This window comes from Antennarius striatus, chromosome 1 (genome assembly GCF_040054535.1).
Source record: "Antennarius striatus isolate MH-2024 chromosome 1, ASM4005453v1, whole genome shotgun sequence".
NCBI classification, from domain to species: Eukaryota; Metazoa; Chordata; class Actinopteri; order Lophiiformes; family Antennariidae; genus Antennarius; species Antennarius striatus.
The window spans coordinates 17,855,751-17,864,849 of record NC_090776.1 but is presented as its reverse complement, the minus strand read 5'-3'; the positions used below and the strand labels follow the sequence as shown (position 1 = coordinate 17,864,849).

Sequence of the window (9,099 nt, the reverse complement as noted above, 5' to 3'; positions counted from 1 at the left end):
AGCACAGTGTAGCTTCAAAAACCCGTGTGTGTGTGTGTGTGTGTGTGTGTGTGTGTGTGTGTGTGTGTGTGTGTGTGTGTGTGTGTGTGTGTGTGTTCATGCATGCATGCAGTCAGTGATACTCAGCTTCAGGTTTCACAGTTTCTGTTGTTGCCCACCTTGACTCTATACACAACTGTATGTTTAAAGCACCATCGTGTTGTGTTTATGTATATTACGTATGATATCAAAACAATCTGCATCTAACAAAGGAATATAGAAATAAACACAAAGCAAACAAAGGGTAGTTTATGAGCTCAAGATGATCTTGTACTTTCAGTTTCAGTTTTTAATTTTCCCAGGTTGTCAAGGAATTTCCCATGGTGTGTTTAAGGAACATTCTTAAATGTATGTGATTCTCTCATACTGTTTGAGGTCGCTATGCAACACACTTTGATCAGTGTTATCGCCTGAGAGCTTTCAGTCCGGCGGGAAAATCCAACATCTGTGTATCTGTCTTGTTTTGGAGTGTTGTCACTACACATTTACACTTGCACTTCTTACACTATTTAATCTTTTTGTTTGCTTGTGGATTAATGTGTTCTCTAATTCTTTCTGGATGGTCATTGTTTATCAAAATTTCAGGAATGCAAGCATGTGTTTGTGTGCATGTATATTTTTGTAAGTACAGAATTAAAGATTTCATAGAACGCCTTGTCTTGAATGAAAGAATGCTATATTTACGCAAAAGCAATACATATCATCCTTGCTGGATAACTGCACATTTAAAAGTCTTCATTTTGAGTTACCTTGAATTTGACTCCACAACCTCGGAATGCAGAAATCGGGATTCATAAATACCGTGAAAAGACTATGTGCAGTGCAGTGAATAGTGTGCCACAGCTGATGCTCTTATGTTCAACAGGTAGTTGAATGAACCCACAAGACTGACTTTACTGACTGCTGAACATGCAAATTAACACTTTTAATTGAATGGCTGATTACAGTACCTACTGTATATCATAGACTTTTCTGCAACTTGATTTTCATGTAATCTGAAGTCTAATGGGATTATACCACATTGAACTGCATAAAAGCATAAAAGGGTGTTGGTCTAAAACCAAGCCACTGACATTAAAACTATACTGCTCAAAAAAATTAAAGGAACACCTAAAAGAAACACATTAGATCCATCAGATCTCAATATGAAGTTGGATATCTATACAAATAACGACAGGACAATGTCTTAGAAACAAAAGGATGCAATTTTTTAATGGAAATAAAAGTTTTCAGCCTACAGAAGGCTTATTTGTGTAGACACCCTAAAATCAGAGTGAAAGGAAGATGTGGCAGGCTAGTCCATTTTTTCAAAAACTTAATTTCTGCAACTCAAAATCTTCATCCTCCAGGTACTGCCTGCATACTCTTGCCGGGCATTGTCGTGCATTAGGAGGAAACCAGGACCTCCTGCACCAGCGTAGGGTCTGACAATGGGTTCAAAGATTTCATCTCGATACCTTATGGTCAGAGCACCATTTCCTATGCAATAGAGGTCTGTGCGTCCCTCCATGGATATGCCTCCCCAGACCATCACTGACCCACCACCAAACCTGTCATGTTTAACGATGTTGCAGGCAGCATAACAGTCCCCTTGTCTTCTCCAGACTCTTTCACATCTATCTCAGGTCTCAGGTTGAACCTGCTCCCGTCTGTGAAAAGTACAGGGTGCCAGCTGCAAACTTGCCAATTCTGGTGTTCTTGAGCAAATGCCAGTCGAGCTCCACAGTGCTGGGCAGTGAGTACAGGGCCCACTACAGGATGTCGGCCCTCAGGCCACCTTCATGAAGTCTGTTCCTGATTGTTTGGGTAGAGACATCCACACCAGTGGCCCTCTGGAGGTCATTCTGTAGGGCAGGAGTAGTGCTCAGCCTGTTTCGCCTTGCACAAAGGAGCAGGTATCGGTCCTGTTGATGGTTGAGGACCTTCTACGGCCCTCCAAGCTCTCCAAGAATAACCACCCATCTCTTGAAATCTCCTCCATGTTATGGAGATTGTGCTGGGAGACACATTAAACCTTCTTGCTGCAGCACGTGTGGATGTGCCATCCTGGAGAAGTTGGACAACCTGTGCAACTTCTGTAGGGTTAAGGAATCGCCTCATCCTACCAGTAGAGATAATTACTCAAGTCAAAACCAGCAGTGGAACGAGTGGAAAACCAGCCAAAAAAGATCAAGAGGGAGAAACTTGAAATGACCTCCACATGTGAAACTGGTCCTGTTTGAGGGTGTTCTAATTGTTGCCACTGTAGTGCACCTGTTGTTAATTCCATGAACAACAATACAGTTGAAAGTGATTAACGATGCCCTCAGCTGCTTAACCAACCAGAAAATTATCAGACAAGTTTAATTGATTTCATGTCAGGCCCAGTTAAAAAAACTGTTCCTTTAATTTTTATAAGCAGTGTATTAAGAAGAGAAAGAAAAGATGCAATAAACTAAAAATAAAATGACTTCATGAGCTCAGTTATCACCACAATGATAAAACCAGTTAATTAAGAAGGCCCACATACACATGCCTGACTCTTCTGCTGTTGTTGAGGCCCGTACTATAGTCTCAGCACATAGACTGTTCAACAAAATGCATACATCTGAACACACACACACACACACACACACACACACACACACACACACACACACACACACACACACACACACACACACACACACACACACGTTGCTCATTTTGGGATGTATTTGCCCGAAGCGAATCCAGGAGCATAGTGGAGCATGTTTTAAAGAGAACAGTAGTCCATGAATTCAAAATTCTAAATAAACAGGGAAAAGGATAAATTGCTGGAAAAATGTATGGCTAAAAATGGAAGGACACCAAAAAGTCAAATTTGGTTGTCAGCCAGTTCTATAATGTTTAAAGCTATTTCACCACCATATTTCATTGTAGGGTCAACAGGCCTGCATGTGCAGATCCAACTAACTAACAGTATAACTGTTGCTTTAGCTACTGCTGGGGCAGCAGTAGCTCAGTCCTCCAGGCCAGGTTGAAAATCTCAATCTCGGTGTCAAAGGAGAATGTCTGAATAAGCATATCTGCATATAATTAACACCACTTCAAAGTCAAAATATGCACGTTTTTATCGTTTCAGCCCATCTCGCAGTGAACACATAACCTTTTATTTGAATGTCATCTGTTAAATGCTGATATCAATTATCAGCTTTAAAACAGAGCTGTCTGTGTCATGTATGTGTCACAGAGATTGAACGAGGTGGTTGTGGTGATCCTGGAGTGCCTGCCTTTGGGCATCGTAGCGGTGATCGCTTTCAACATGGGGACGTGTTGACCTTCTACTGCCAATCGGCCTTTGAACTTGTCGGAGAGAGGACCATCACATGTCAGCATAACAACCAGTGGTCTGGCAATAAACCTAGTTGTGTCTGTAAGTATGCACTCTCTTTATGTTCATTTTGGCTCGATTGTTGTTCTTATTTTTTTTCATGCTTACTTAGTTATATAATTTTTTCTGTCTTTTCTGTCTAGCTCCCTCTAAACTTGATCTATTTTCTTCCTGCCTTTATTTCTTTTTTTCTCCCTGTTTGTAGTCTCATGCTTCTTCAACTTCACGACTCCATCAGGGACTATACTGTCCCCGAACTACCCAGAGGAATATGGAAACAACCTCAACTGTGTGTGGTTGATTATCTCTGAACCAGGAAGTCGCATTCATCTCCTGTTCTCCGACTTTGACCTCGAGCCACAGTTCGACTGGCTGGCAGTCAAAGATGAAGGTAAGCTTTTCTCTCGGATTTATTTGTTTTCTTTTGTTTTACACAAGCAAATGAACAGACTAATGGGTGGATGGGTGAATGGATGGGAGGATGGAAGGATGGAGGGATGGATTGCTGGCTGGATGGATGGATGGATATATGAATGAGTTGGTGGATCACAACATTTAAACCATTGAGCTAAATTGTCATGAAAGTTACTGGTTTAAGCAAAACCAAAGTCTTGGTGTTTAATTTAGTTTAATTTAATTTAATTTAATGACTGCAAACTTGTGCTGTGATGTTATTTAATCCCATTTTTTTTAAATTGCAAAGCTGTTAGTGCAGAGTGAAATGAAAGTTGTTGCTTCAAAGTTACATTATTTTTTCTGCCTGCTGATACAGTAGTTGTCTGCTGTGATACACAATGTATGCCTTTTTTTCAGAATTAGAGAGAGAAACATTTTCTGCAACTGATACTCTATTGGGAAATTGTACATTTAGATTAAAAAAAAAGATATCTGAGATCCCTTTGATAAATTTGACTCTGAATTCAAGCTGAAACAAGTCCTGTATAAATAAAGTGAAAACCCAAGTTAGTAATTCAGTTTCCTTGCATGTGACATGATAGAATATAAACATTTTTTTTTGTAAAGAACCATATTTTTTGCTTTGGTATCACTTAAATGGTTATTAATAAGTGCTGAGAGGAGTGAGCCACATTAAATTGGATACTATTCAAACACAGATTATAGTACAATATGACTAATCAGTTCAAGATTAATGGTTATGGCATGTTTATATAAAAATTAACATATTTGTGGAAATTCTGTGTAGAAGCAATAATCATTAGATGTATTCATATATATCATTCTTAGATCCTTGTTAATAACAAATTTATTGTAAAATAGCAATTGTAATGACCCATAAATCATGTTGGGACTAAACTAAAAAGAGTCCAGGAATATTGACAAAAAAATACATGCCTTAACCTTGTCGCTCATGGCTTTCTTATCCTTTATACTTTAGGATAATAGAACTGTGAAATACAACAAATGACAAACTAAAGTGTGACTATAATAACCCATAAATCTTCTGTGCTAAGACACAATACGATAAAATAGACCTAAAAATGTAATAAAGTTTTAAGCGACATTTTTGAACATGATGTACAGAGAAATGGGTCACATAATCAAAAAGTCCTTGCTGTCATCTAATAGTAAAGACTACTGTGATATATGGCTTATAAAGACTTTTCACTAAATCTCTTTTCTTAGATAAGACAATCTAGGACCTTATCACTCTTTCAGCTATTGTTACCTTGATGCTCTTTCGACCCCTGTTCTTTTTCTGAGCTTTTGGATTGCTGGAGATCAATGAAATTATCTGTTTTTACCAGGCCTCTCTGCAGCATAAGTAAGTCTGAGTGGATGGCAAAATGCAATAAAAAAAAAAAAAAATTGTGTGAGTGCTGCTGAAGAACCGCCATATAAAATGAGTGCTATTACCGAAGTGTACTTGAAGCTCCTTCTGTGTCCTTTGCAAGGTTGTCAACACATGCTGTGTTCATCGTGCCTTTTGTAGATGTAATCATAAGAGGGTTTGAAGTTTCTTTAGGTACACTGTATTAAGTTAAAATTACAATTTAAAACTTGTGTGACGCAAACGTATTTTTATTTCATGATTGTATTGTTTCTGCAAGCAAAGTATGTCTCACGTTGCAGGATATAAAGAAAGGCATGGAACTAAAACAAAATATATGTGTGTGATTGTATAAGATTCTTCTCTTCGTCAGATTAAGAAAAAGACATGGTTTTACAAGCCAGACCAGCTTCTATCAATGTGTGTGACATCCTCAAAGTCATGTTTGAATAGACCTAACATATTATGCACACCACAGTTTGCCATGTGGGTATATGGCCCTTAGTAGTTGAGTACAGGAAATGTTATTTGTAAAAGGGCCAAATAACCATAATGAATAATCACCAGTGCAGGCATCTCCTTTCCATGCAAAACTGCAGGTGTTTTTTGATGAATCACAGTTCCTGCTGCAGCACCAATCTGCTAAACTCATGGTGGGCCATTAACAACAACAAGCATTGTGTTAGTCCTGGCTGTGAACTCAAGTTGTGGATGCCAATAGCTCATCAGCATCAGTTGACATTTATAATCACCATTCACATTCAAAATAAATTTCCAATCACATTCAATCAACACAATAATGTGGTCTTAATAATCTCTCTATCTTTCTCACTTATGCTTAATCATTATGGCTCTACTGCTGGTGGTTAATCTATTTATTTCTACCTCCTACAGACCGCTGTAACTGACTGTGGCGATTGATTTCTCCATAAACCACCTTAGCCTCCTCCTGTTCACGTCCTTATTACTATATGTGGGAAGGGCATTTCTCTCCTTGTGCATTAGATGCTCCTCCCCAATATGGGCCTGCTGGGTTCTGTTTTGTGTTGCCTTTTAGGGTTTCATTACACTCCCTACTGAATCTATTGCTCCCAGCTAGATCATTGTAGAGCACCCTCTAGAACACAATGTATTCTGCCAAATAAAAGTGCATTATCTCTTGTTGCAGTGAACGGTCTTGCGCTGTGACACAAATGTCTCAGACAGAAATGAGGTGATACATGGTTACACCTATACAAGTCAGTGGGGTTGATGTAATGGTTTCTACGCCATTCAATTGGTATACAGTGTGTCATTTATGCCTGCAAAAATACCTCAATGTTAGAGCACACCTCAACATAGCTGCCACACTCAGTCATTCATCCCAATCATGTGCCCCAAGGAGATGATGAGTATTTGATGGGCAAGATAGTTGCCTCTTCATTGGTGACAGAATTGCCTGAGAATTTCCAGCAGTTCTCTTGTTGACTGAAGACATGTGGAAGACATTATTCTGACTAAAGCCACTCCAATACAAAACTGAACGGCATTTCTCAGCTCAATGGGTATATGTTACATACACAGTATTGAAATGAGTTTTTGAACATTGTTCTCTGTTCCCATTTAGGTTTGTCAGATCCAGTGACATTTGGGACCTTTTCGGGAAAAGATGTACCATCACAAATTGCCTCTAATGGACACATTATGAGACTGGAATTTCAGTCAGATCATTCTAACACTGGAAAAGGCTTCAATATCAGCTACACCAGTATGTATTACCTACCTACCTACCTACCTACCTACCTGCCTACGTTTTCTGTGTTGCAGCCTGTCTACTGGCTTTCGAAACAGTCCATCATGAAATTTAAATTGTTGAAGGTTGAAACAAGCTACCAGACTCGGATTCATGGTTTGAAATTTTTTTTGCCTCTCATTCATTCAAGAGGCTCTTTCAGGTCTAACTGGTGTGGGGAATAATTATTTACATTCTTCTGAAATTTGTAATGCATTGAAAACAGCGTCTTATTTTTTCCATTGCCAGATATTTTAATAAAATCAGGCAATCTATAATTAAGTAGAAGTACACAATAAATATAGCAGAATGTCAACAACAAAAATGCTTAATGGATGGATGGACTGGCTTGTGTCCTCTGGCGGCTACATTGGATGGATGGATGGATGGATGGATGGATGGATGGATGGATGGATGGATGGATAGATGGAAGGAAGGAATTAAACTTGAACTTTTTTGTTAGCATTTCTGTTAGATTATAGATTTATAAAACCAACACATGCATGTTATATTTATGTGTTAAGGGTGACGTTTGTTGGGCAGCTCAAGTTTTAAATAATCAGGTTGGTTTTGTTGAGTTTCAGACATACATGACATATTAATATAGCCACTAGCTCTAAAAATATTACTCATTGACGTCCACTCAAGTAAAAATTTCAAAATACTATAATGGGCTCAAATTCATTGTCAGTTCAATGGAAATGAGTAACATGCAGATGAATGATACAACTGCCATGAAAACTGCTACCTGCTAATCCTTTCATCTGTCCTGACTGTTTTTGCCCGAGTGTTGTGTTTTCTAGATAAGTCTGTCCTGTTGTCAATTGGAAACCTGACTACCATAGCCAGTCAATTTAGCTGCTCATAGTTGAGGCTGACAGATTATTCTCCAGTCATTTCCATGTAGTTTTTTTTTACGTAGTGTCTTTCAAACAGCTGTGTTTCTTGAGAGATGATTTAAAAAAATATTCAGGTTTGATGCATGATTGAAGGAAAAATATACCCTAGAGTCATTCAAAAACATTTCTTAACATACTTGAGACTGTATAATAATTTTTTCTACCACCATTTTTCTTGGTTGTATTAGTCATTAGTCATATTTAACTACAATTTTTTTTTTTAATTTTATATACTGATTATAATCCCCGCAAGGAAATGAGTAGCACACTCTAGTTAGTTCAAATCAAATCACACAAACACACACGGGGGGCCTGTACGCATGCAGAGGAGGTAGAGTGGCGGGCAGCTCCTTTATTGGTGCGCCCCAAATGAGCAACTTGTAAGGGGGACGACACCTTGCTCAAGGGCGTGTCGGCAGTGCTCCAGGTGTTCTTTTTGGACGGGAGCGGGAATCGAACCGCTGATCTTTGAAACATTGGATGACCCACTCTACTGCCCACTCTACCACTGAGCCACTGCCGCCCCTACCACCAAAAACTACACTGTAGTTGTTGGAGGTATAACTTAAGAGGAATGCAATTTCAAAATTGGAACTAAAGACAGATGAGCTGTTGTTTCAGTGTGGTTTAGATTATGTAATAATATCATTTAAATGGATTATCTCCATGCACAGTTGTTACTTTAAGGATATCAACACTTAGGGTAATTGTGTTTGAATCTCGAATGTGAACTTTCACTCTCCAAACTGTGCTGTTGTATGCAAAGAGCAATGTATTTAGAGGCAAAGACTGGTCACAGAGTGTTTAAAGTCAAAGGTCTTTCATATAAGAGATGCACAGATGCCATCTGCCACAGATGGGGCAGCAGTGGCTCAGTGGTAGAGCAGGATGTCCAACGATTGTGATTCCCACTCGCCTGTCCCTGGGCAAGACATTTTACCCTCCTTGCGTCCAGTGAGGGACCCACTGGTGTGTGAATTTGCGTGATTGTGGTGGTCTGAGAGGCCATTGGCATGGATTGGCTGTCGCGTTTCCGTCAGTCTGCTTTAGGGCAGCTGTGATTACACATGTAGTTTGCCATCACCAAGTACCAATGAGGAGTAAATGAAAAATGGATCCACTGTAAAACCATCTTTGAGTGCCTATAAAAGTGCTATATACATCTAATCCATTGCAAACCACCGTTAACCATTTAAATTTGAAATTAAGGGTGCTATGTAAAATATGGTTAATCGTTATGCCTCATAGG

General features: G+C 39.0%; 1 protein-coding gene across 1 annotated transcript in view; it reads left to right on the top strand.

The window, feature by feature from the left end:
* Positions 1-9,099, top strand: part of csmd1a (CUB and Sushi multiple domains 1a) — a 452,056-nt gene that overhangs the window by 298,386 nt on the left and 144,571 nt on the right. The window contains exons 13-15 of the mRNA XM_068328424.1: positions 3,251-3,433; positions 3,597-3,782; positions 6,787-6,927. Coding sequence (XP_068184525.1) covers positions 3,251-3,433; positions 3,597-3,782; positions 6,787-6,927 — 510 coding nt within the window. The remainder of the gene's footprint in view (positions 1-3,250; positions 3,434-3,596; positions 3,783-6,786; positions 6,928-9,099) is intronic.